This window comes from Amblyomma americanum, chromosome 6 (assembly GCF_052857255.1).
Source record: "Amblyomma americanum isolate KBUSLIRL-KWMA chromosome 6, ASM5285725v1, whole genome shotgun sequence".
NCBI classification, from domain to species: domain Eukaryota; kingdom Metazoa; phylum Arthropoda; class Arachnida; order Ixodida; family Ixodidae; genus Amblyomma; species Amblyomma americanum.
Window position 1 is genome coordinate 186,893,675 of NC_135502.1, and position 26,427 is coordinate 186,920,101.

The window sequence follows — 26,427 nt, forward strand, 5'->3', positions numbered from 1 at the left end:
AGCATCACAGACTGGATTGCATTAAAACTACTCTTATAGGCACATGCATAAAAAAACGACCATTTTCAAAGTAATTATGTACCCACCAAGTTTATTGAAGTGGATATCTTCAATTCTATCAAGGTGCACCTGCTGGTCAGCAGTTTTTTCTTTAATGTTTGGTTCTTCTTTCGAACACTCATTTTTTTATTGCTCATCGAGGGGCATTTTTTTTTGGCACTACATCATCGTCGCCATCAGAACTGCTTTCTTCTCTTGTGAGAAAGTCTGCCATTTTGCGCTTCTGCGCAGTTCTCCGGTTCCGTGAGGCATCTTTTTTTGAAGGGGCCTAGATTAAGGAAAAACTTCGGTAATATCACATATCATAGGATAAAGAGAATATTAAACATAGAAGAGGGTGTCACTGCACAGAATTATCAGCCTGAGAATGTACATTCACAAAGAAATGCATTTTCTGAGCGGAATACAGGGCTGGAATCAAAGACATGCGAGTGTGCGAGTGCCACTCGGGTACTGGCATGAGCAAGTGGATAAACCAAAAGAACTGTGGCAGGACTGCTTTTCAGCACTATCTGATGGCACGTGCCGGCTGTCAAGATGTCCGCAGTGAGCCCTTCCCAAAAGTATGCTAGCCTGCTCGCATGCCCATAAGCAATCGTGTTGAAATTACGCGGTTGTGCAAAAAAAAACTAAAAGCCACGCAAGTAGCTCCAGAGGCATGCCCACCAGTGGAGCCGCTCTTTGAGCTTGTTTATAATTTCAAAGGCTCCTGCTCTCAGAAAAAATATGCCCACTAACAGGCTCTGGTCGAGTACACCTTTTTTGGCTATGCAGGGAACGCTATGAGCGTGAGAAGTCGCCTTCTGCGCTGTTATTCTGCGCTCACAAGCCTAATAGACAGATCTGTTAGCTGGCGGTTCGCACTTGTAGCTTCCACTACATACAGAAAGCTGTCCTTGATTACAGCATCCTTTGAATCATCATCATCAGCCTGACTACACCCACTGCAGGGCAAAGGCCTCTCCCATGTCTCTCCAAATAACCCCGTCCTTTGCCAGCTACGCACACGTTATACCTACGAACTCCTTAATCTCATCCGCCCACCTAACCATCTGCCGCCCACCGCTATGCTTTTCTTCTCTTGAAATCTACTCCGTAACCCTTAAGGACCAGCGGTTATCTTGCCTTCGCATCACATGCCCTGCCCAAGCCCATTTCTTCCTCTTGATTTCGACTAGGATGCCATTAACCCGCGTTTGTTCCCTCACCCACTCTGCCCGCTTCCGGTCTCTTAACGCTACTCCTATCATTTTACTTTCCATGGCTCGTTCCGTTGTCCTTAAGCTGAACCCATTTAGTTCGCCTCCACATTTCTGCCCCGTAGGTGAGTACTGGCAAGATGCAGCTGTTGTACGCTTTTCTCTTGAGGGATATTCGTAAACTGCCATTCATGATCTGAGAGAACCTGCCATATATGTGCTCCACTCCATCCTTATCCGCCTAGGTATTTCTCTCTCATGATCCGGATCGCTGTTACTACCTGCCCTGAGAAGATATTTACCACTTCCATCACCTCGCTTCCAATTCTGAATTGCTGTTTCCTTGCTTGGCTGTTAAAAATTACTTTGGTTTTGTGCATGTTAATTTTTCGACCCACCATTCTGCTCTGCCTGTCTAAATCAACAATCATGCTGTGCAATTCACCTCCTGAGTGACTCAGCAAGACAATGTCATCAGCGAATCGCAGATTATTTAGGGAATCTCCATTAACTATTATCCCCAACTATTTCCAATTCAGGCCTCGGAATACCTCCTGTAAACAGGAGTGAATAGCACTGGTGAAATTGTGTCTCCTTCCCTGGCGCCTTTAAATATATACATATTGTCGCGTAGTGGTGACGGCAATCGAAGCAGCGATGAAGACGGACAAAACGGTTTTCTAAAAGAAAACTTTATTCGGCTGACTTGCACCCAAATGGACTGAATCACTCGGCGGCGGCGAAGCGACAAGCGTGCTCGGCGGTAATCGAATAGAATGCCCGCCGCTGTCGGCCGTGCTCAATTTAAAGCTGATAGCGAACTTTCTAGATAAAGAGCGCAAAGTTACTAGAACATTTCGAAACAACGTAGAATCAGCTCTGCCTGACTGCGATCAATGGAGATAAATCTAGTCGCGTCTTGCGTCGCAAACAAAGCGATAAAGGGGTGTGGCGGCAGATTTGAAAAACGAACAAGCACTGCAAATATTCGCGGCATTTCTCCCTCTCAAATAAGCTCGACCCGATGCATTAAAACAAATAATGCAACTAGTATTAGAAAAAAAACGGATTTTGCGAAAATAGAGCATGGAAATGCAGCGGCATTTAGCGCAGATAATACGGCTTCAGACGGACTACATGGACAACTTCTGGTCGTACGCGGCGTCGCCGGGATGCAGTCATTGCGTCAGGGATGACTTCATAATCCAGTTCACCTAGCCGACGAAGAACCTTGTACGGGCCGAAATAGCGACGCAAAAGCTTTTCACTCAATCCACGGCAGCGAATGGGCGTCCACACGCAGACTTGGTCTCCTGGATTGTATTCCGCGTTGCGTCTTCGTAGGTTGTAGCGTCTGGCGTCGCATCGCTGCTGATCTTTGATCCGTGATCGGGCAAGCCTTCGAGCTTCTTCTGCGTGTTGAAGGTAGGCGGCAACGTCGACGTTCTCTTCTTCAGTAACGTTGGGCAGCATGGCGTCTAGCGTGGTGGTGGGCTCCCTGCCATGGACGAGCCTAAAAGGCGTCATCTGGGTGGTCTGCTGCACTGCGGTGTTGTAGGCGAAGACGACGTAAGGCAGGATGACATCTCAGGTATTGTGTTCGGCATCGACATACATGGCAAGCATATCGGCAATGGTTTTGTTCAGGCGCTCGGTCAGTCCGTTGGTCTGCGGATGGTATGCAGTTGTCCTCCGGGGGCTGGTTTGGCTATAACGCAGGATGGCTTGCGTTAGTTCCGCCGTGAATGCTGTTCCTCTGTCCGTAATGAGCACATCGGGGGCGTCGTGTCGAAGAATGCATTCCACGAAAAATTTGGCGACTTCTGTTGCTGTTTTGTTCGGTAGGGCTTTCGCCTCGGCATAGCGGGTCAGGTAGTCGGTCGCTATGATGATCCACTAATTTCTAGATGTTGATGTTGGAAAAGGGCCAAGCAAGTCCATGCCGATCTGCTAAAATGGCCTTGAGGGAGGTTCAATGGGGTTCAGAAATCCTGCTGGTCGTGTGGAAGGGGTCTTTCGTCGCTGACAATCTCGGCAGGATTTCACATAGTGTGCGACGTCGGCAGAAAGTCGGGGCCAGTAATACTGGTCTTGAATGCGGCGGAGAGCGCGAGTAAAGCCGAGATGTCCAGCCGTCGGCTCGTCGTGTGTAGCCTGTAGAACTTCTGCACGAAGACTAGCAGGTAAACAAGGAGGTAGGCTGTTTTGCTCGCTGCAGAGTTCTTCACGAGGACCTCATCCTGCACACAGAAAGAAGACAGTCCTCGCTTGAATGAAGCGGGGGGTGAAGAAACCTTGCCTTCCAGGTACTCGATGAGGCGTTTTAGGTCGGGGTCGGAGGGTTGCTGCTCTGCAAACGAGCTGGGGCTGATGGGTCCCAGGAAGGCATCCTCATCGTCGTCCGGCGGCGGTGTATCTACAGGGGCTCGTGAGAGGCAATCGGCGTCAGAGTGCTTGCGTCCGGACTTGTAAACGACGGTGACGTCAAACTCCTGGAGACGCAGACTCCATCGAGCGAGTCGGCCAGAGGGGTCCTTCAAAGTGGCGAGCCAGCACAGCGCGTGCTGATCGCTGACCACCTTGAATGGTCGTCAGTACAAGTAGGGGCGGAATTTTGACGTGGCCCAGATGATGGCAAGGCACTCCTTCTCAGTTGTCGAATAGCTAGCCTCGGCCTTGGAAAGGGAACGGCTAGCGTATGCGATGACCTTCTCCAGCCCGTCGCTTTTTTGAACGAGAACGGCACCTTGGCCCACGCTGCTTGCGTCGGTATGAACCTCAGTATCGGCGTTTTCATCAAAATGCGCGAGGATCAGTGGGGAATGTAAACGACGCTGAACTTACTCGAAGGCTTCTGCTTGCGGCGCTTCCCGTTTAAACGGCACGTCAGTTTTCGTCAGTTGGGTCAGAGGCTCGGCAATGCGCGAAAAGTTTTTCACAAATTGTCGGTAATATGCACACAGTCCGAGATATCTGCGCACTGCATTCTTATCTTCCGGAGGTGGAAACTGTTCAATAGCAGCTGTTTTCTGCGGGTCCGTGCGTACTCCCTCCTTGCTAACGATGTGGCCTAGAAACAGTAGCTCTTCGTAGGCAAAGTGGCACTTCTCTGCCTTCAAGGTTAGACCAGACGACATGATGGAGTCTAGTACTGTTCGAAGTCTTTTGAGGTGCTCTTCAAAGTTCGAGGCGAAGACAGCGACGTCATCTAAATATACCAGACAAATTTTCCACTTCAGGCCTGCCCGCACTGTATCCATTACTCGCTGAAACGTCGCTGGTGCGGAACAGAGACAAAATGGCATCACCTTGAACTCAAACAGCCCATCTGGAGTTTGTGGAAATACGGGGGGACAAACCTTTCGCCCCGCTCGCACTCCCACTCCACGGATGCAGCGTTCCCGCTCGCGAACCGCGGAGGGGTTCGTGCTCGAGGGACAAAGGGAAGGGACGACACAGCGTAAACACTCATATGCTATTTATTACAGTTGCAATCAATACACAGAGCGGGCCAGCTAGCTACAAAACATCAACGAGGCATTCCTCGGAAATAGAAGGCTACGTAAGAAGGACTTCCGACTTACCGGCTGGGGCAGGGGCGCGACTTCGGAGGTATCGGCGGCGAACATTTGTATGCGCCGATAATGGCGGCCGGGTTTTCCCGTGCGCGCTGCATTCTTGGGGCAAAGCCATTCCCTAGCATTTGCTGGGGAAGGCGGTCAGAGCGCGCGTTTGCTGCGCTCGCTTCTCTGCCTGGAACCAGAAGTCCAGCGGCAAGGCACAACGGATCCCCGTGCGCCTGCCGCGGAAGGTGGCGGGAGCGTGCGGCTCCAACCGCTCGCGACGCTGGCCGGATCCCGAAGAGCCTCTCTCCGGTTCCGCAGAATTCCGCGTAACCTACGAGGTGGCGCTCCCGTCGCCGTTCCCTTTCCCCCAGTGAGGGAGACTTCCCTCCTCGCCCAGCCGGGGGCTGTCCGTCCCGACGGCCGACGATGAAGATGGGCCGCATCGAAACGGAGGGGGGAAACAGGTTCTCCACAAGTTATGAGTGCTGTCTTCTCGCGATCTCTTTCGTCGACTTCAATTTGCCAGTAGCCGCTCTTGAGGTCCATCGACGAGAAATATTTGGCGTTGCAGAGGCGGTCCAGTGTGTCGTCGATGCGGGGGAGGGGTAGAAGTCCTTCTTTGTTATGTTGTTCGAGCGGCGGTTATCCATGCAGAATCGCGGTGCGCCGTCTATCTTTCTCACTAGAACAACCGGTGCAGCCCATGGGCTGTTTGAAGGCTGGATGACGTCGTCGCGAAGCATTTCTTCGACTTGGTCCCGGATGGCTTGTCGTTCTTGCGGTGACTCACGGTGGGGGCTTTGACGGAGAGGTCGGACGTGTTGATTCGTTATAACGCGATGCTTGGCAATTGGCGTCTTCGCACCTTCGGCGATGTCGAAAAACACTCACTGTAGCTTTGAAGCAGATTGCGGATCTGGTCTTGTCTGTTCCGGTGCAGGTCTGGGTTGATGTCGAAAGTGGGCGAGTTCTCTTGGTTAGGCGAATCTTCTGCGGAGGGGTTGGAGAGGGCAAATGAGTCTCGTACGTCGGATATTTCGTCGAAGAAAGCAATCGTCTTTCCTCTGTTAATATGTCGGTATTCTTCGCTGATGTTAGCCAGCAGTACTTCGGCCTGGCCATTGCGCAAATGTGCGATGCCTCTTGCGATGCTGATTCCTCAGTCTAGGAGCAACTGCATGTTGCCCTCGGTGATGGCTTCAGCGTTAATGGCTTTAGTGGCGTCTACGGTCATGATAACGCTTGATCGCTTCTTCCTCCAGGACCCTCAGGGCAACGTGATTTTCCCGAGTTTCCATCGAAGCGATGGCTTCGTCCGTCGAAAGCGTGATCAGCTTGGATCGTAGGTCGATGATCGCCTGATGCTCATTAAGGAAATCCATACCCAAGATCACTTCGTGGGAGCATTGCGGTAGCACAACAAAGGTCACAGGATAGGTATGTCCTTTGACAGTCACTCGCGCTTGCCATCGTCCTGATGGAGTAATGAGGTGGCCCCCTGCGGTGCGAATTTGTGGGCCGTCCCAAGTCGTTGTTACTTTTCTCAGCTGCGAAGCGAATGCTCCATTCATCACCGAGTAATCGGCTCCTGTTTCGACTAGAGCGGTAACTTTCCGGCCGTCGATAGTCACTTCTAAGTCATGGGTCCTGGTTCTTGCATTGCATGTCGCTCTCGGCGTCGGGTCACGGCTTCGTCGCGTATGCGAATCGCGGGTGGGGCGTGTGGTCGAAGCTCTTCTTGGTGGCGGCGTCGTTTTCAAGGCAGCCTGCGTCATGGTCGGGGTTCTCATTGTGTGCGGCGTCGGTGCACCGAGTGCCGGTTCATCATGCGGCATCGCGGGTGCAGCGTCTTCATGGGGCGTGGTCTGTGGAGGATCTTCGGCGTTTCGCTCTTGAGCAACCGCACCTCCAGAGGCTGCTGCCTTTAGTTTCCCCTACGGGGGCTGGGAGACCTTCCTCGTACCGCGGCTGCGTAGCTGCGGCGTGGCGACGCAAAGCGCGAGGTTGACGGCGATGGTGAGCGCGAAAAGCGGTTCGGCGTATACTCTTCTCGACGCAGGTACTCGTCGATTTCCTGCGGAGGTTGTACGAAGCGTGGTCGTGGGGCGTTAACGGCAAATCCTCGAAGGCCGATACGTCGGTACGGGCAGTGACGAAGAATGTGGCCGGCCTCATCGCAATGGAAGCACAACGGCCGGTTGTCGGATGTCTTCCACGCGTCGCATTTCCTAGGGCTTGAGCGTCGGTCGTAGGCTGGGCGGGCGGGGGCTGGGAGGCGGCGTTGTGGAACAAGTGGCTCATCTCGGGGAGGACGTGGTAGTTGTCGTTGGGGCTGCGCAGTCCTTACTGCAGCGGCGTAGGTCATTGCCTGGGGTTCTGCGGCCGTCGGGGTGCCAAGTGCCTGTTGCACTTCCTCCCGTACCACATCCATCAGAGTCGCTGCTTGTGGGTGTGAGGAGGATGGCAGTAATCGGCGTAGCTCCTCTCGGACGATTTCTCGGATAACTTCCAGCAAGCTGTCACTGGTGGTGGCCGGCGTGTCTGAACGGATTGCACAGGCAGAGGAAGGGCGATTGTACTGCCGATGTCGCCTACTATGTGAAATCCTGCCGAGATCTGCGAGAGGTACTTGGGATCGATACCCCGAACCTCCACCAGATGTCACGTAGTGGTGACGGCAGTCGAAGCAGCGATGAAGACGGACAAAAGGGTCTTCTAAAAGAAAACTGTTTATTGGGCTGACTTGCACCTAAAATGGACTGAATCACTCGGCGGCGGCGAAGCGACAAGCGTGCTCGGCGGTCGTCGAACAGGATATCCTACCGCTGTCGGCCGTACTCAATTTAAAGCTGATAGCTAACTTTTGAGACAAAGAGCGCAAAGTTACTATAACATTCCGGAACAACTTAGAATCAGCTCTGCCTGGCTGCGATCAATCGAGATAAATCTAGTCGCATCTTGCGTCGCGAACAAAGCGATAAAGTGGTGTGGCGGCAGATTTGAAAAACGAACACTGCAAACACTGCAAACTCCAACTATTTCCAATTCAGGCCTCGGAATACCTCCAGTAAACAGGCGGTGAATAGCACTGGTGAAATTGTGTTTGCTTTCCTGGCGCCTTTAAATATATACATATAACCTCCTTGCGGTGGCAACAAGGCATCCCAAAAAGTGCCGCAATTTATCAACTCGACCTGCAAAGCCGCGTACCAGCTCAAGCTTAAGGTGGGCATTGCCGAGATGAGGGTGAATGTTGGTGCCACCTGTTGTGGTGCGCCGTCCCTCCTGAGGAATCGCATTATACTTCCGCAGACACACACCGTCATAGGATGAGGCTTTGTGAACACGTCTCGAAATAATAAAGCCGGCCGTGGTTTAAAGAGAAAAATCACTATGGACTGTTCTTCGCTTCCTAGGGGGCAGACTGCCTGGCCGAGATTTACAGCTCACGAATCGTTTTATTATTCAACCACCACAAGCCACTTCCGCAGCACAATTCTTTGCATCAGTTCTGCAACGCACAGCTTCTACATGATGGCGGTAAATCCTATGTCGTGATGCTGCTGAGTGAAAGCTTCCCGAGCTATGTCTCCTGTGAAACTTGCCAACTTTCCCGTTCAACAAAAGATGAAGGAATGTTGGCACAATTCATAAGACAATACACAGCACGAAATTTTTGCCACACTGCCTGATCATGGATTACTTGCACAGAGCCGGCAGAGCTTATGCGCAAAATTCTGCCATACAAGTGGCATACGACAAAGAAATTATAAAATGAATCACACACGTTATCTCACTATGTGCGATAACCTGCCACCACGGAAGTGACAGAGCTTTTCTGTCAAAAAAAGACACGTCCAATTGAACTGTGTTTGCAAGCAGGCCAGCAGTTTAGGGCCACGTCTCGACAATGGGCATGCACCACCAGATAGCGCTGACAAACAGTTCTGCCACCATTCCAGTAGTCTCTCCACCTGTGCTCTTGTCTAATCATCGGTTTCCATGTGACATACATAATGGAGTCAAGCAAAGAGCTATGATGATGTAAAGGACAGCAGCAGTCTTCAAGATGACGACCACGCAGGTGATAGCAAGGTGGTGAACTGTGACTGCAATAATGCACTGCACTCAGTACATTTGGGAATGCCAATATAGTTGGCTTGCACATGACGTAAGGGGTGCCATGATGGCAATCCTAAGCTTCGGCGGTGTAGAACAAAGCAGGTGGCCATAAAAAGATTATAAAATATGCATGCCATCGCTGCACTCCTGTTTTTCTAACATGGCAGCTGCTGTGACATCAGTGCAAGCCACCTATAAATCTTTTTGTGATCCTTCCTAAAATCATTTCTTGCAAAGGGCATGGTCAACACTCCGGGACAAACGTACACTCATCTTTTGGCCATCTCCTCCAAGTGCATGTTCTTCAAAAATGAACCGTGGTACAGGGATCTTGTGCTTCGCTAGCATCTGGATCAGGTCCACCTTTGCAACTGTGCCATGGTGCAAACAAAAATGTGAATTAGTGCATGTACGATGTACAGCCTGTGTCAAAAACACACAGCCAAAGTGCAAAGTGCACCATGCAGTTCGTATCCTTCTGCATCACCAGGATTCAAAATCTCTAAAAGGAAAGGTACTTTTGTCCTCACACCTCCAACGTCAGCTGCTGAGCTAGGACGTCTTGCTATTCAGAATAGAAGCAAACCCATTGGGTTGCATACATTTAGCAAAAGCTGTACGCTAGAAAAGCACTGCTTGGAAAGTTTTAAGAACACTTTCCAAATCCCGTAAGTTAACTTCTCTTAAAAGCAAAATCCTGTATCACAGAGGCGCGTCCTGTCCGCCAGTAAGACAGTGCAGCGGTCGAGAGCCCTGAAGGCAGAATAATACAACGCGCCCATCCTGTACCTTTCTTCCGTGAGTTCAATGTGGCAATGTGGGGAGTCGCATGACTGGAAAGCAACAGCTGTGCTGGTGCATGCAGGAACACGCTCAGGGAAGCCTTGCTTGCAGTAAATTTACAGTACTGCACTTAACTTATATCGCGCTGCTATGGTTGAGGGGCTTTTACTGTACACAGAAGGAAGCAGATTTCGCTAGTTGTGCAAAGGACTGCTTGTTTGCACTCACTGCTAAGCACAATTTCCAGCACAGGCAGCGATGACGGTACTGAGTGCCGTTCTCTTCGTTATCAGAAGGCAGCATGCAAATGATAAGGCGTTAATAGCCTTGCAAGTTCAAGGAACAAGTATCAGGGCACTAACACGCCGCTTATATTTGACAACACTGCGTCGCTCATTACTGGGGTAGATTTTCGTCACCTAGCTGCTCCAAATGGTCAGTACACGCACACCGGTAAGCAGCAGTGCTTTTTACTATAGAGTCCCTCATGGAGTCCAAACAAAGGTTAGATTAGGCTAAAGAAAAAACAATTGCCCTGCCCGCACTAGAAGGAAGCGACCGCTGCTACGCGCTATATAGGCAGTTGAATCATTGTGAAGGCCATGTTACCACTCACCGCCAAGCTCCACAACGTACGCTTCATAGAAGCCTTCATCATTGGTCCCCTTCTCTGTGCTGCTGCACCAGTAAACGCTTCTGGCTTTAGCAAGGTCGTTGACTGACGACCGGGCGTAGTTCTTAATGAGATGTGTACAACTGCCTTGAACCCGTCCTTATACTTCACGTACGCGAGTGCAGGTGATGACGCGAAGTAATTGCTTGTCAAGTACAGTACTTTCTTGCTCGCGACGCTCGCAACACACGCTGCTAGTCTGCTACGAGGGCTAAAGCTGACATGCGGCCAATGCGGCTGACTCAAAACAAAACAAGCCTCACTTCCCTTGGCTTGTCCCAGGCCGCACCTAAAACGCAGCTCGCTGTAGGATTGCGCAGCGCGTTCTGCGATAGCACACGACGTAGGTAGACCAGTAGACGGGACAACGCGGTGTGACTGGTGTGGCTTTATGTCAGGCGCTGGCTTTCACGAAAGTATCTTCTTGGGATTCAGTAATCTTAGCCGCGTCGCAGGGCTCATTCTAAGCACACTGCGCGAATAGAGAGAAGAATCAGATGAAAGCGTAAGCAAAATTGAAAAAAAAAACTAAGAAATTGCCATCGTTCTTGAGGTAACAACAACAACATGCCAGGTCTCCGCAATATCGCTCTACTACTCTGCTGAACACGAAAAAAAATTCACCACATGTTGTCTATGAATTTCCATATTCCAATTAAGTCGGCCAACATGCTGGTATTGGTGTGTATAGCTGCCCATAAAAAATGGTACGTGATCTGCAAAGTGTATATAAGCACGCACAATATAGGCAGAAACTAAAGAGCACAAGGATTATTTTATGGGCTGTAATAATTGTGCTATGCTTGTTTGTGGAAGCCCCAATGCGCTATATCTGATATGCGTTTTTTTTGTGCGCTGATGTTGCGGCGTTCGAAGCTAACAGTGCGGAAGATGGAAGAGATATGCGACTATAGACACGGTTCGGTATACGTTTGCCCCGCTATATATTCCACGTACAAGCTTCATCTTTTGAGCTATCTAGACAGTCTTCCATGCTAGCTACATTCACACCGAGATAGGCTGCCGCAGTGCTTAATAATAATTGTTTTTTTGGTGAAAGGAAATGCAGCAGTATCTGTCTCATATATCTTTGGACACCTGAACCGCGCCGTAAGGGAAGGGATAAAGGAGGGAGTGAAAGAATGGAAGAGTAGGTGCCGTACTGGAGGGCTCCGGAATACTTTCGACCGCCTGGGGATCTTTAACGTGCACTGACATCGCACAGCACACGGGCGCCTTACCGTTTTTCCTCCATAAAGACGCAGCCGCCGCGGTCGGGATCGAACCCGGGAACTCCGGATCAGTAGTCAAGCGCCCTAACCACTGAGCCACCGCGGCGGGGCCCGCAGTGCTTGAGAAACGCGAAATATACGCGTAGCGTGAAGCAATTATATTAACTCTTGCCATGCACAGGTGTTAGGTGCGAAAAATCTTATCATGATCGAGTTGTACGGACGCCTTCCGCAAATGAAAAGGCACACGCTAATTTCAGCTGTATGTGCGCGGATTCCTGCTGGAGCGCAGGCGTTTGAGCGGAAATTTCTAGATGGCTCCAACTGCGGAGTAAAATTTTCCAGTGCAGTAAACACTTCCAACATGGGCGCGATTTCGGGTTGGCTGGAAACTGACGTAAATTTACGTGGATGGTTTCGAGCTTGAAAAGAGTGACCTGTTAATTTAATCCAGAGCTAGAAATGGGTTTTTATCATTGAGCCAGCGCCCCCACTATAATTCGCTCTTCAGTTTTTTATTTCAATCCTTTTTAATGCATGCTTTCTGTGCATTAACATCTTCTCTTCTCGGTTATGTTTGTCGTACGCATGCGTTAACCCATTACAACGTCCATGTGGAATCTAATGCAGCGCAAGAAAACCAAATGTATGTATAGGGCAAATTATCTATCGACGCACGCGTCGTCAACCAAAATGGAACAGTCCAACCAATTTTTGCCACTTCGATTCGAATTGGTTCCATCGTTTCTAATTGGACATTTTACTCCAAATTTGTACAAGGTCAAACTATTTTTAGAACTATTATAAGTTCAGAACTGATATCCAGCTCAATTGGTTCCCAACTTCGTCCATTCGGAATCAAGTTGGAACAATTCTTCGGTGATCCAATTTGTTATTTATGAGTTCCACTGTAACGTGGTAACAGCACGAAAACGACTTCACGACAGAGAACAGGGCACACACAGCGCTGTTGTCTGTAAATGTTGACCATTTTTTTGAATAAACTCATGAGTTGATAGTCATAAAGAAAAGATAGGAGGCAGCTCTTTGCGTTCCCCTGTAGTAATTCGTTTCCGCGCTGTGACCACGTTACCTTGAATAACCGACTCGCCTGTACTTCCTCCCTCGTTAGGGTTTCCACCTGTTCCGTTTGATTTAAAGCAGCCCCAACAGGATTATTCAGCCTGTTGATAACTCTGTCGTTCCAGTTGCAGTTTAATTCGGCACTTTACTCGCGTTTTATAGTGCACTGATGTCCAAAAAGACTTTAAATAGGGCCGATTAGCTGGTTATGAGAATAGCTCCCGAGGCACCTGTGCACACGCAAAGAACAATAACGCTCCTAGAGATAAGTATCTTGCACATTCACTGGTGCCCCGCTTTTCACTTATCCTTCTAATCGATGGGTCCCCCTATTTTAAAACTCCTTGCTATTTATTATTCAATCAAGACTAAAGAAAGCTTCAGATAAGCGAATCAGTAGACGTTTTTCGAGCTCCTCGATCGTCCTCGCTTTTGAGTAAAATGTCATTGCTATCATTCTTTTTTTTGTCCATATTGTTTACGCTGCAATATCGCCCTCGTCACATGGCCTATGAGGGACGCCGTAGTGGAGAGCTCCGAAATAATTTCGACCACCTGGTTCTTTCAACGCACACTGATATTACAAAGGAAACAGGCGCATTGCCTCTCGCCTCCACCAACACGCTGGCGGGATCGAACCCCTGTCCTCGGGCTCAACAATCAAGCGCCTTGATCATAGCGGCAGAGCAATCACTCTCAGTTCAGGTCATGGTTCAAGTTTAAGCGAGGTGGACCTCATGTCTCGCACCTCTCAAAGCAATACGTACGCGACCAAAACACGAGACCAGAGGAAGCCTTTTCCTGTAAACAGACACAGGGCCGAACGGTCAATTATTAACAAATACGTGCCATATCCTAGCGCAAAAGCAACAATTACTTCTTTCAGAAGAGAGAGAGAAAACCTTCATTTCCACCAGAAATGGTGGGGAGTCACACCTCGCGGAACGCACGCAAGCGACCGGAGGGTGTCCCCCACCGCACTCTAAGGACTAGAGGACAAATTTTGCCACAGCCTTGGTCGCCACATGGATTATGGAGAGCTTAATTTAGATCCGGGCATCGCCACGTGGTTTCCCACTCCGTTTTATTTCTGAATTTGCCGTACCCTCAGTATTGCGTGCACTCCCATATTATATGGTCTTACGTGGCTACGGCACCGCAGAATTGGCATTTAGCGTCCCGCTCGTCTCTCGTCTGAGTCATGCTTCTCCATAAGCGAGACATGGCGTTCCCTGCCTGCAAGCGCCGACAAGCGCCGCCAAGCGCGGGCCTCCGAAGGGCCGAGTGCACTGTCGGGGGGAGCGTATACCCTCCTTCCCAGCTTGAAATGTTCGGTTATTTCGTGGAATCAATACACGGTGCCTTTTGAATCGCTAACGTCTGGCGGCGACGGAAGAGAGCGTTGGTATATGGGGATTTAAGGACACCTAACTTTCAGGTGCTTGTTTTCTTCTTTGTAATGATCCGTAAGGCATTATCATACACGTATGACTGCCTGGTATTCTCCTATGACAGCTGAATAATTTATAATCGGATTTCTTTCTCGTGCTGTATCAGTTTTGGTTTCAACAGCCGCATGAGGACTCACGTCAACGTCTGCTTACAGGTCACGTGAGACATAAAAAAAGCTGCTTTATAATCGCTGCTTCAACAATCGTTGTCATTCAGGCTCTTGAGGAAGGCTGGATTCAGCACTGCAGTAAATTAAAACGATGAAGCAGCGATTGTATGGACGTTTTTCATGCCCACGTGACACAGAAAAAAAAACACTGACGTCACAGCCATCGTTCGGCTGTTAAAACCGAAACCAAAACAGCATGTCAGAAACAAATTGATTAAAAATTATTTAACAACCTTAGGCGAATATCAACGGTGATTCACGCGTAGCACTGTCTCCCGCATCATTGCAGAGAAGAAAACATGCTACCAAAAATTTTCTGCGGTTTTAACTACTGCTGAAACTGGTTAGGGAGCGAAATCTGGAGTGTATCGGGCAAGTAGACGCAGCTTGACGTCTGTAACGTTGAATGCGTTCCGCACACTGAACAGGTACCCGCCGCGGTAGCCCAGTGGTTAAGAGGCTTGACTTCAGAGCCGGAGTACCCGGGTTCGAATCCAACCGCGGCGGCCGCGTGTCGATGGAGGCGAAACGCACCTGAGGGCACTTAAATATGCTTACGTGGAGGAATGCGAAAGCATTATGTGTTTTGAGGAAAGGAAACGTTTTGACGAAGGGAAAGGATGCAGTAGCTCTCAGATTTCGATATCTCGATGGACACCACAACCCTGCGAAAGCGTGACCTGGCTCTAGGAAGGTCGAATTTCGCGACACACGAAGAGCGGCTTTAGCTAGCTTATAAGTAGTGGTAGAGGACTGCGGATGATTTCGAACACCTTTGTTTAATTCTTTAACGTGCACTGACAACGCGCAGTACAGGGTCCTCCAGCATTTCAATTTTTTTAATATTTATCGGTGGACACCAGAACCGCGTCGTAAGGGAATGGAGGAAGCAGGAAGTGAAAGAAGAAATAGGTACCGTAGTGGAAGTCTCCTGAATAATTTCGCCCGCGTGAAGATCTTTGACGCACTGATACCACACAGCACACGGCCCCTTTTGTGTTACGCCTCCATCGAAACGCGGCCGCCGCGGTAGGGTTCGAACCCAGGAACTCCGGCACAGTAGTCGAGCGCGCTAACCACAGTGGTGGGTACCAGCATCGGTACACAAGCATTTTGCCTCCACCTAAATGCGACCACCGGGCCGAGGTCAATGAAAGTTAGCCGGCGCGGCTACTGCGGCGGCAATGCATAGCCAGTCAATCCAATCCGCTCTTTGTGTACTTTCGCGCGCTAGTCGTCTGCGCCTGTTTGCGAAATCCGCTGTCACATTTCAACGGGCATTGGGATGCGTGGCGTTCTTTCATTTTCTGCTGTGTTAGTGTTGGATTATCGACGTACGCATGTTTTCATTTGGCATTTCTTACTGTTGAATTGAAGTGAGTACGTCAGCACCATTTTCCGCAAGCTCCACTGCTCCACGAACGAAGGAGTACGCCCGCAAGTTCGTAACCGCAGCCCCTGCTAGGGACCCACTGCTTCGCCGATCATGAGCCAGGAGGCACCATCAAACCGTCGTAAGCTCTACTTAATCGATGCAACACAGCCATTTGTTGTCCGGCGCACAATGCTGTGGGCCAATAAGCAGCTGCCTGTTGCGCCGGCCAGCGCGAAAGTATCATCCCTTCAACTTGTCGCCACACCGCAAGCTGAACCTTGTGATGAACAACTGAAGAACAGTGCGCCTGGCCTGCCTTCCGAGGCCAGCACATCAACGCAGCCAACAGTTTGCGATGTGACCAGCAGGGACCCCGTTGTGTCTCAGCTCAGAGCCTCTGGGCTGGCAGAGCTGGCAGCAGACACTGAAAGTGACTTTAGCTGCACCACTGAAGAAAGTGAGCAGGCAGAGGACTGCGAACACGATGCTACTAGTGAGCCCCACGTCCAGGATGACACTGTACCGCAGTTTGTCTATGTTATGCCTGTCATGCCTTCCAGCCCAAATGCATAAAGACGCGGACTCCCAGACCCGGAATTCCCTGAAAACCACCGCGAAGGTGAATGAACCCTCTGGGGAGACGTGACTCCAGGACTGCCAGAGGGAACGACGACAATAGCGTCCCCACGTGTTCTAACAGGAATGCTGGAAGCAGCGACGATAGCGTCCCCATAGTGACGATGGCGTTCAACAGGAATGCCGGAAGCAGCGACGATAGCGTCCCCATAGCGACGATAGCGTTCAACAGGAATGCGAACGACGACCATAAGCGTATTCGTCCCGGTCCTCACCACGACGAAGTGGGGTATCAGTGTGGTCCCTTCAGTCACGCTGGATTTGAACAATTGCCCGAGTGCCGCACCTGCGACAGAGCTTCCACGTTCCGGTCACCAGTGCAAGCTCTTTTCGACACCTGCGGGGAGACAGCCTGCATTCCTGTGTCATGCAGGTGCCCTCCGGACGCACGAGCGCGGCCACCTGGAAGCCGCGGGGACGAAAACGTGACCGGGTCCTGTTCCCTTTCCCTCGACCGAGCTGCGAAGAAACATCAGGACCGCCCTGCCGTGGGTGGTACCATCAGTGCCATCGTGTGATTGGACGTCATTCTTTTCAATTCAATTCAATTCTTTTATTTTTCCAGAAATAAAGGATCCTGGAAAGGGTCAAGAGCTAAAAGCTGTCTCGACAGCTTGACTAGGCCCATGACCTCTTCTACAAGGCAGTAGTGGTTTACAGCAACAGGTAGTGTCCATGTTAATTAACATCAATTAAGAAATGCAACGAACAATGAGTTATACAATAGCAGGAATGCAATTTAATTATTAACTAAACAGCATATGATTTCAAAATGTGTCTACAAACACTGTACTTATATTTTTGAACACAGCACAATACCAACAAGAGAAGTTAATCAGACAGAAATACAAAGAAAAATAGAATACATACATGTTCTTAAAAAACAGCACTTGCAAATGAAAAGGTAAACACGCATAGCCATTCATTCTTTGAATCGAAAAAACATTCTCAGTTCTTTTACGCCGCAACTCATCACACATTTATGCTCAATTAGAATAAATGGCAGATTATGCTGTAGTGACTGAAATTTATAATTATTCTAAATTTCGGGCGCACCCAGACATCATCATTACGCGTGGATAGTGTAACATGTCTTCTTTTTAGAGATCCTAGATTCATTAAAAAATCCTGAAAAGCTACAGTGGAAAAGTAAAAAGACCGGAGCAGGCGATATGGATACATACATTCAGCACTAATGATGTTGTAGCTTATAAAAGCACTTCGCGTGGGAGACAGGTAATCAAAGTTTGCAATATGTCGCATGATTCTCTTTTGAAGTACAACTATCTTTGTAACGTTTCTTTTTGTCGTTGTAGCCCATACTAGACCACAGCAGTCGATACGTGAAGCAAACAGTGCGTGATAAATTTGGATTTTGGCCTGTGTTGGAAGAAGATGTCGGCAGCGAGATAAGATTCCCGTCACTGCGGCCAGTTTTCTACAAACATCTTCTACGTGTTTATCCCAACTTAAGTTCGAAAAAAACGTAACCCCGAGAATTCTATGTTCATTCACTACTTGAACTTCTTGGCCGTGGCATCGGACAACATGGCCTGTCTTGACTATCTTATTTTTAGCTCTAAATATTACTACATTCGTCTTCATAGGATTTATCCTAATGCAATTTAAATTGGACCAGAGGTGTAATTTGTCAAGTATTTGATTACATTTGATAATTAAATCATCTACATTAGGACCCGAAATTATTATGCTGCTGTCGTCTGCATATATGATAAATTTTGCGTTTGAATCAATGTTCACGATATCATTTATATATATATTAAACAGCAAAGGCCCTAATACACTGCCTTGTGGTACACCATTTTGCACTGGTAAAAAGCGGGATTTCTGATTATCTATGTACACTGCCTGCTTCCTGTTTTCCAAGTACGACTTTATTAAAGCAAGAGGTGTTCCGCGGATTCCACTGAGTGAAAGCTTGTAAATTAAAATATTATGGTTTAGGCAGTGAAACGCCTAACTAAAATCAATAAACAGGCCGAGAGTGAAAAGGTTTTCTTGAATATTTTGCACAATAATTTCCTTAAGCGTTAGTAGGGCGGTTTTTGTTGATCGCCCATTCCGGAAGCCGAATTGGGCGTCACATATAATATTCTTACAAAGGAAAAATTTAGACATGCGAGTGAATATCACCTTCTCTAATCGTTTAGAAAAGACAGGAATGACAGAGGCTGGCCTATAATTGCTTGTGTCGTTTCTGTCACCGCCCTTGAATATGACTCTCACCCTACTTTTCTTCATTTCAACACGATAGACGCCCGTTTCTAGAATCAGGTTAAAAATATGAGCAATCACAGGAGCTATGAATTCTATGACATACTTAACTGGTTTTATTTGAAGGTTATCTGCGTCTAGGTCTTTGCTATTGTTTAAGTTCATGAATGTCCTGTAAACCTCTAATTCGTCGGTAGGCTCAAAAAAAAAAGACTGTAGGCGCATGTCTTTATCGGCGTTTCTGAATTGGGTATCTGATTCACAAGCATTCCAACATTCGTGAAATGACTATAGAAATGGTCAGCAAGTGCGCTCCCTGACAGCTCACTTCCTTTATGGTTTATTCTTCCGACCGACGCATTCTTTCTGCCGCGGCCTATAACGTCATTTTTCAGCTTCCAAAGTACGTTGGACTGTTTCCTCGTAAGTTCAGAAAATAGTTGCTGATAATATGTTCGCTTGGCGTGTCTAAGCTCAGCGTTTAGTTTGTTTCGTGCGCTTTTGAATGTAATCAAAATTTCTGTCGACCGAGTACGTAGAAAAGCGTGGTAAAGCTTATTCTCGTTCTTTATCATTTTAATATGTGCGGGTGCGACCCACGGTTTCCTTATTTTTTTTAGTGCTTCATTTTGTTGAGAGGGAAATGTGAGGTGTATATTGTTATAAATTCGGAAATAAACTTTGTGTACGCAGCATCTGCGTCTTTTATCTTGTATAAATGAGACCAATCGTGAATACTAATGTCATGCTTGAATGTTTCCAGAGCACTATGTGATGTGTATTGGATGTAAATTGGCGTTTCAGGACGACTGCAACTTTTCGGATCTGTGTAAAAGAACATAAGCACAGGACAGTGATCACTGACATCTGAGGTAATGGTACCAGCTTGGTTGACGATAGTTTCAACATTTATTTATTTATTTATTTATTTAACCATACTGCAGGCCAATGCTTTGGCCCTAGCAGGAGGGGCATTTTACAAAGAATGCAAAGTAAAAAGGCTACACAAGCAAAAGAAAAATGTCCAGAAATTCAACACCAGTAAGTCTGGCAACAAATGAATACTTGTCCACAATAAAATTTGGAACAAAACTATACAAGAAAAAGGACATCAGTCCAAGATACAAAAGTACAACGTAAAGAGGCATTAATATAGAAAGAGTGAGAAAATGACATGGTACAGTACAAGAATACAGTGCAATCAAGGCGCCTTTACCTGGGGAAAAAAAAAGACTTTCCAGTTCTGATAGAAAGTTATTCGATTCAAAAATGCTCGGTGGTAGTTTGTTCCATTCATTCACTGTTTTGGGGAAAAAACTGTTCTGGTAAGAATTGGTTTTTGCAAAAATCGGAGCAGATCAATACAGGAGGAAGTAGTCTGCGTAACACGTGTAGGTGTGTTGATTAAATTCATGAAACCAGTCGACTGAAGGGTAATCAGAAAACGTTGGGTTAAGGTGCTATCCCCTGCGATATCTACATTGAAATCACCTCCGCAGATGAGGCGAAAATTGTTTGCACTAACGTAGTCTAAAAATGTTTCAAAGAAGTCTATGAAGCTTGAAATAATGCCGTTCGGAGGCCGGTATACTACCGTATTAATTTACAAGTTGCATTTCAAGGTTAACATCTCATAATCACTCGTTGAAATGCAGAACTCCGGAACAGGAACGCAACGGCGCTGTGTTTCAATGTATGCGGCAACAACGCCACCACGTCTGTTTGGCCGATTTATGAAATAATTGCTGTACCCATTTAGGCCTAGTGCGCTGCTATCGCTATTGAACCATGTTTCGGTTAGCATAATAATACTAAAATGAAAACTGAATTGGCTCAGCAGTTCTGTTATATGGACTTCTTTATTATTAGCTGAGCTAGCGTTGATATGTAAAACTGAACTAAGAGGCTGGTTTGGAAGCTGAACGCAAGAGGGTAAAATGAAATCGTGATATTCCATTTTGACCGTTTATGAAGACCTATCGATACCGGAACTTGGTTCAGGGCCCGCCTTGGCCGAGTCCGCTTCACTAGATAAAGGAGCACCTGTAGCTTCAGGGAAGGGGCCTATCTTTGCAAGGTCCGCTTCACAAGATATATGTATAACTTCAGAGCAATCAGCCCGCCTTGCAAAGATCTTACCATTGTTTGTCTAAACTGATTTCCATTTATAGTCATGCTTCCTTTTCACTGCCATTCCTAGTAGTTTTTTCTGCGCCGGACAAAGGTGTTCGTTCACATATACCGGTGTTTCGTCCACTAGTCCTATGTCGTTGTTAGTGAGCCGTGTCTTCTTTGCTTTCCTGAGGGCAGTGTCACGCTTTGTTCTTGACTTAAATTTAACCACTATGTTATGTCAGGCTTGTGGGTGGGCACTCGATGACATGTTTCGATGTCAGATTCAGTGATAGGTTCTTTGATGGCGCTACCAATTTTGGACAAAAAGGCCACAACGTCTTTGCTTTCCTTCTCGATGACCCGAAAAATCTCAAGATTTGCTTTCCGCGAGTATTGCTCTGAATGAACAACTCGTTTTTCTAGCTCTGAGGCAGTCATTTCAAGAGTAGAGCATTTATCCTTAAGCACATCATTTTCACTTGCCTGCTTTGCGCTTTTTGATCTTTCGTCCTTCAGTTCTTTCTTCAAATCACGGATTTCAGCATAAGCAAGACTCTAAGTAAGATTATGTTGTTCAAGGGGTAAGTCCCTGACTACATTCCGAAGTTCCCTTTCCATCGATTCTTTGAACGTCTTTAGCTCTTGTTTGAGCTCTTCTTTTAGCCTAACAAAATCTTCTTTCAATTTAGTCAAATCTTTCGACATGCTTCGCGACGCAACAAACAAAGAAAGCACGACAACTTGACAACTTAGCAGTAGCGGCGACTGACGCAAAGAAAAGAAAGTTACGTGTACCGTACTAACCTGCAGCAAAAAAAGGCAGCAGGCGCTTAAATGATGCTCTGTTGTCGCCACCACTGCCAAGTGAGCCGGACAGTGAACGATGTCTTCTTTTATAGCCAGCTGCTTGCCGAGATGCCGCAGAATGCGTACACAGCTGACAGATACGCCTCCTGGTGATGACGCCTCCTGGTGATGACAGTGCTCGGCTATGGCGCGTGGGAGCCCAACCGGTAAAGGGCGTCGGATGCAGCTGCACTGATCGGCGATCTGCAGCAAAAATGGCAGCAGGCGCTTAAATGATGCTCTGTTGTCGCCACCACTCCCAAGTGAGCCGGACAGTGAACGATGTCTTCTTTTATAGCCAGCTGCTTGCCGAGATGCCGCAGAGTGCGTACACAGCTGACAGATACGCCTCCTGGTGATGACAGTGCTCGGCTATAGCGCGTGGGAGCCCAACCGGTAAAGGGCGTCGGATGCAGCTGCGCTGATCGGCGATCTGCAGCAAAAAAAGGCAGCAGGCGCTTAAATGATGCTCTGCTGTCGCCACCACTGCCAAGTGCCGAACTGTATTCCCCAGTTATGGATCTGGGGAATACGAAGAGTATTTAAGGAGCTGCTGGTTTGTTACCAGAGAGAGCCCCCTTTTGAGAGATACCCTTTGCTGGGAGAGACTCCCGACTTCTAACAAGCTCTTTTTACTGAGAAGCATTCTCAGTTGCCCTACTTGTACATTATGTAACTAGTTTTTGTATAAAGTTTTCCTTTCCTTGTTTTCCCTTCGTAATCACGTCTCCGATGCTCCTCGTTCCTTCTCCGGCCCGACCACGCTACCCCATCCCAACAACTGGTGATCAGCGGTGTGATCCGAAGCCTGGGCGCGCCACTGAAGACAGAGATGCCCACGTCAAGTCACCAGCTCCAATGGACCCCGGCAGCTGCGTGATTGACTGATGGCATCAGCTACGCTTCTGAAGACCGAGAGATGAACGCGTCAGGTCACCGGCTCCAACGGACTCCGGCAGCTACGGGACTGACGGCGTCAGCTGTACCTCGGCAGGGTGAGTGCCGGATGTTTTCCATTCATATCGCTAGACGGCACTAGCACAGGAAGATGTTAGTAGTGGGATTTTGGATTTCTGGGGAATGAAATTTTGGCTTTTTGCGTTTTGTTCGCTTCAAGTTGAGGCTTGTATTGTAGTGGGGGATCAGCGGCACGAGGTGTGATCCGCGATGGACAAGTTCAAGGTAAAGGACCTCCTTGAAATTCTAGAAGAATTGGGGATTTTAGTAGACCCCACTGAAACGAGAGAAGCGATCATGGATGTTATACGGGCGGAGGAGGTGACGGTCGAGGAGGCAGACGAGACGTGGGAGACGATTTTGGAACGAAGATCTGAGCTAGAAAAACAAAGGCTCCGTGAGGAGAAATAGAAGCGAGAGCTTCTTGATCAACAAGAAAGGCGAAGGCTTCGTGAAGGAACAGAAAAGCAGAGGAAGGCGGAGCATCTCGAGAGACAGGCAGAGATAGAAAAGCAACACGAACGAGAACTGGAAGACCTCAGGCGTAAAGTTAAATTGCTCAGATGGCAAAGAGCGAGAGCGCGTTTGAGAATTTTTAGGAGAGGAGAAAATTTCCTAAATTTTCTCGCAAATTTTGAATGCTTTTGCGCAGATGATCAGGTAGACCAGGGCGACTGGCCATGGATGTTGACGGCCATCCTCCCTAGTGATGTCGGCGCCGTATTAGCGCGGCTGTCCGAAGAGGATGCCGACAACTACGAAATGGCAAAAAAGAGCCCTCTTCCACTTTTTCGGCATACGTACAGAGGCGCAATGACGTAGCGATGGCGTAGAGGTAGAACATCCACCTCGCGTGCAAGAGTACCGGGGTTCAAATCCTGGTGCCGCGCAATTCTCCACCAGGTTTAAAAAAAAAACCCGCGTGTCAATGGAATTGCATAACCAGGCCTGGAGTGCGGCCTGATCTCGGTAATCAGAATCGACAACGCACTCTCTCAACAGAGCAGGATTTGGCCATCCTGGTGTAGTACTTTGCCACAACCTTCTATGATCAAACCAATTAAGCCTCGGCCCTCAGTCCCCAGCGGCTGCAGAGCAACTGACCACGGCGGCGGTCAGACCTGTGACGCAGCGGAGCTTGCTAAGAATCTCTGGCGGAATCTGAACCTGGCAACGTTTAACGCTAGAACTTTAGCTAGTGAGGCTAGCCTAGCAGTGCTGTTTGAGGAACTAGCGGGAATTGATTGGGATGTGATAGGGCTTAGCGAAGTTAGGAGGACAGGTGAGGCGTATACAGTATTAAACGACGGACACATACTGTGCTATTGCGGGTTAGAGGATAGACGAGAACTAGGTGTGGGATTCCTCATCAATAAGTATATAGCTGGCAACGTAGAGGAGCTCTACAGTATTAAAGAGAGGATAGCATCTATAGTAATTAGGCTGAATAGTGTGACATTCCGTGTGTGCTACGAGAATCCACGTTCGACGGCGCGGCGTAGACGGAGACCCGTGACAGCGGCATCATCAATTACCCAGCCATGCTCTTTGAGTGACGACCAGAACAACCGGACCCGCCGCCGCCCCGGGGAAACAGGCTTTATCCTCCCCAATTTCCGGGCACATTATGCCATGCTCTTTGAGTGACGACCAGAACAACCGGACCCGCCGCCGCCCCGGGGAAACAGGCTTTATCCTCCCCAATTTCCGGGCACATTCCAGGACAAGGGAGCTGTCAGCGGACCAGAGCGCGCCGTACCACAGCCGACGCTATGCGCTACCGCGAAGACAACATTCTTTCCCTCCCCCCCCCCCTTTGTCGTGGGCTATCGCCGGGAAGGCACCCACAGCTTCCCAGAAGGGCCGTGACGGACACCTGTCATGGCGGACAGGCAGTACTCGCCAAGAATGTGGAAAGACAGGCGCTAGTGAATTAGCTCCGAAGAGAGAGCCTGTGTATACTCTCACTTGAGAGAGAGTGGTGGCGTTTTTGTTGTTTATTTAGTTTGTATTGTTAACAGACTCTGGGTTCGAGGCTAAGCCCAACCCAAGGGGTGGTCCCCATCTCGCATGTTATTTTGGATTGGAGAATTGATGCTTTGGGCGGGCCACTGGAAATGACCGCCCTTAGTCCTTTGTTAATCAAGTGCTTAAAAGCACATGTAAACGGATGCAGTCCAGTCTGAGCTGGGGCTCCATGCTTAGCATGTAATGTGATGCTACTTAGGCACTAACCTGCCCGGTCGATGAGTAAAGTAGTGCAAAGTTTGTTCTGTTGTAAAATTATGCTCTGCTGTCATCATCTACAAGCTCGCCTCCTGTTCATCTTCCAAGCCGAACGACACTAGAGGAAGGGTTTGTGAACCATCCTCGAAGAAACGGACGACTATTGAAATTCTACTGCATACACGCTCAGGACGACATCGTTAGCGAAGAGGGCCTTCAGCGCCGAAGCCCGACGGCGTGCAGCTTCTGCCAGCAACCGCTCGAGCCCAACTCCGGAGCCACTCCATCGCCCCCATGAAGTCGTCGGCACGTAAGCTCGGACGCCCCAGCCTCTGATGTATAACCTTAATCATGTGTAATTATTGAATATACCTGTTTGTTTAAACTGAGCCATACGGTGTCTCTTTGCCTCTCCGTCCCGTGTGGACCTGCGCATTATGGGGGTCATCACACTGGTGTCAGAAGTGGGGTCTCAAAAGCAAATGTCCTCTGAATGCTGTGACATTCATGACTTCAAAATTGTAATCAAAAGGGAATCACGGGACTGATTGTGGGACTTTTACCCCCATTTGAGAGGCTTGAGGCACTGGAGGGCTTGAAAAAAAAAATGACTGTATCTGAGGGAGCTCCCACTCCACAGCCGTCGCTCGGAGCAAGCATGCTGGCATTAGGAAGCGTCATTCCGACGTTTACGGGAGATAAGACAGGGGTTCCAATCTGCGATTTCTTTTCCATGCTAGAAGAGATTGGGAAAATGGGGGGATGGTCCGATGCTCAAATGCTGGGAATGGCGAGGTGTAAGATGGCAGGAGCTGCTCATGATTTTGCATGGCGAGACGAAAAAGTAAAATCCACAAAATCATTTGCGGAATTTAAGAAGCTCGCGTTTGAGCATTTCGACACGGAACCACGTCACGTGCGGGTACAGAGGTTCCGTGACGCCGGACAGATGGTAGGGGAGGACGTGCGAACATTTGCGTCGCGGCTTCAGCGCCTAGCGCACGATACGTTAAGCAGGGAGGAGGAAGGAGACCAGCTTAAGAAGAAATACGCGGAGGATATACTTAATGAGGAAATGACCGCTTTGTTCGTGGCTGGTCTGCAAGACCCTGTGCGCCGGTTCGTGATCTCGCGCAAGCCGAGCAATTTCGACCAAGCCGTGGAGGCCGCATTGGATGAGGAACAAAATGAGGCGTTAACGACAGCCGCAGCGAGAGTACGCGTCATAGAGAGAGCGGTGCTCAACCCTGAGGTTGCTCTCTTGACAGAGCGGTTAGATCGCTTAGAACAGCTGCTATCTCAGCAGGTAGAATGCCAGGTTGAAGCGCGCGCTCAACAGCGCCCATTCGCTGGAAACCGGAGACCGCCACAAAGCTACAGGCGCGGTATGCGAGATTTTGAAGAAATCGTATGCTTCGCTTGCCAGGGTCGCGGACACATCGCCAGGTTCTGCCAAAACGTGCGCCGTGGGGAGCCACAAAGAGAAGCAGGCGAGACACGCCCTAAGCAAGCCTACAGCGGGGCTCCAGATACCGAGTCAAAAAACTAGTTAGTCCTCCCCAGCCTGAGGAGCGTGGGGAGGGAGCAGTAGATGATGAGGTGGTGGTAGTTTGTGTGGCCGACGAGGCATGCCCTGTTGTGCGTTGCAAGTTAAATGGTTGTTCTATGGAATTGTTGATAGATACGGGGTCAAAGGTG

At 48.8% G+C, this 26,427-nt stretch overlaps 1 protein-coding gene across 2 annotated transcripts in view; it reads left to right on the plus strand.

Moving 5' to 3' along the window:
* LOC144094208 (uncharacterized) overlaps positions 1-26,427 on the plus strand; it is a 59,836-nt gene that overhangs the window by 12,834 nt on the left and 20,575 nt on the right. Inside the window, exon 2 of one of the 2 annotated variants that reach the window (XM_077628136.1) lies at positions 22,339-22,541. The exons of the other annotated variant lie outside the window; for it this stretch is intronic. Within the exon in view, the coding sequence (XP_077484262.1) occupies positions 22,466-22,541 (76 nt within the window). The 5' untranslated portion in view covers positions 22,339-22,465. The remainder of the gene's footprint in view (positions 1-22,338; positions 22,542-26,427) is intronic. 2 annotated transcript variants of the gene reach the window in all.